This window comes from Haliaeetus leucocephalus, unplaced genomic scaffold, assembly GCF_000737465.1.
Source record: "Haliaeetus leucocephalus isolate CR32 unplaced genomic scaffold, Haliaeetus_leucocephalus-4.0 Scaffold337, whole genome shotgun sequence".
Classification (NCBI taxonomy): Eukaryota; Metazoa; Chordata; class Aves; order Accipitriformes; family Accipitridae; genus Haliaeetus; species Haliaeetus leucocephalus.
The window spans coordinates 63,110-64,494 of NW_010972773.1; the positions used below are offsets into that span (position 1 = coordinate 63,110).

General features: G+C 68.7%; 1 protein-coding gene across 1 annotated transcript in view; it reads right to left on the minus strand.

Annotated features, from left to right (window-relative positions):
- The window catches only part of TSPYL2 (TSPY-like 2), a 2,292-nt gene extending 1,003 nt beyond the window's left edge, over window positions 1–1,289 (minus strand). The window contains exon 1 of the mRNA XM_010571516.1: window positions 30–1,289. Coding sequence (XP_010569818.1) covers window positions 30–1,289 — 1,260 coding nt within the window. The remainder of the gene's footprint in view (window positions 1–29) is intronic.
- Window positions 1,290–1,385: the final 96 nt, after the last annotated feature.

Below are 1,385 nucleotides of genomic sequence, written 5' to 3' on the forward strand. Positions count from 1 at the left end.
CCCCCCCCCCCCCAAAAAAAAAAGGATACGGCAGTGACCCAGAAGCCGGGGATGTGCTGGATGAGCCGGTTGCGGCGCTGCAGATGCGGCCGCCGGCGGAGCCAAAATTTAGCGCGGAGGCGGCGGAAGGCGCGAGCCGCCTGCTCCTCCACAGCCTCCAGCTCCAGCTGCACGGCCTCCAGGGCTGCCAGGTACCGCCTGGGGCCTTCCTCCTCCTCCTCTTCCTCCTCATCCTCACCCAGAGAAATCACTGCACACTCCTCCGGGCTGTGGCCTTTCTGCCGTACACCGGGGGCTGGACCCCCTTTGGGCTCCGGGACCCTTTTCTCACCTCGGCTTTGCTGTGAGCAGGCGATGGTGGTGGTCTCCAGACACTCCTTGAGCTCGGTGGCAGTCTCCAGGCCCCCCTTGCTCTTTCTCCCCTGCTCCAAGCAGCGGGTGACGGCAGTCTCCAGGCTCCCCTTGCGCCTGTTGGTGGTCTTCAGGCTCCCCATGACCTCACTGGTGGTCTTCAGGCTCCCTGTGACCTCATTGGTGGTCTCCAGATCCCCCTTGCCCTGCTCCAAGCGGCGGATGACAGTGGTTTCCAGGCTCCCCTTGTGCCCGTTGGTCTCCAGGCTCCCCATGACCTCGCTGGTGGTCTCCAGGCTCCCCGTGACCTCGCTGGTGGTCTCCAGGCTCCCCTTGCCCTGCCCCAAGCAGCGGGTGACAGCAGTCTCCAGGCTCCCCTTGCGCCCATTGCTGGTCTTCAGGCTCCCCGTGACCACGCTGGTAGTCTTCAGGTTCCCTGTGACCTCCCCGGTGGTCTCCAGGCTCCCTGTGACCTCCCTGGTGGTCTCCAGGCTCCCCTTGCCCTGCTCCAAGCAGCGGGTGACGGCAGTCTCCAGGCTCCCCTTGCGCCCATTGCTGGTCTCCAGGCTCCCTGCGAACTCGCTGGTGGTCTCCAGGCTCCCCGTGACCTCCCCGGCGGTCTCCAGACCCCCCTTTCCCTGCTCCAAGCAGGGGGTGACGTCGGTTTCCAGGCGCCCTTTGGGCCCCCCGGTGGTCTTCAGGCCCCCCCCGAGGGAAGCGGTAGTTTCCAAGCCTCCGCCAGGGGGCGCCGTGGCGCCGGCGCAGTGCGCATGCCCGCTGGCCGCTGCTGGCGCACGCGCGCCGCCGCCCTCACCGCGACCTCCGGCGGGAGGTGACGTTTCTCGGCGGGTAGAGACGACGGTGGGATCCGTCTCGCTGGCACCTTCCAGGCGGCGGAGTTTGGCGGGAGAAGGCCGGCCCGCCCCGGCCCCGCTCATGGCGGCGGTACCGGCGGGGCGGGGGCGGTTCCGGCACTCGCTAGGCCCTTAACGGCCGCCGCCCAACGGCCGAAAAGCGCGCGCCGCCGCCGCCTC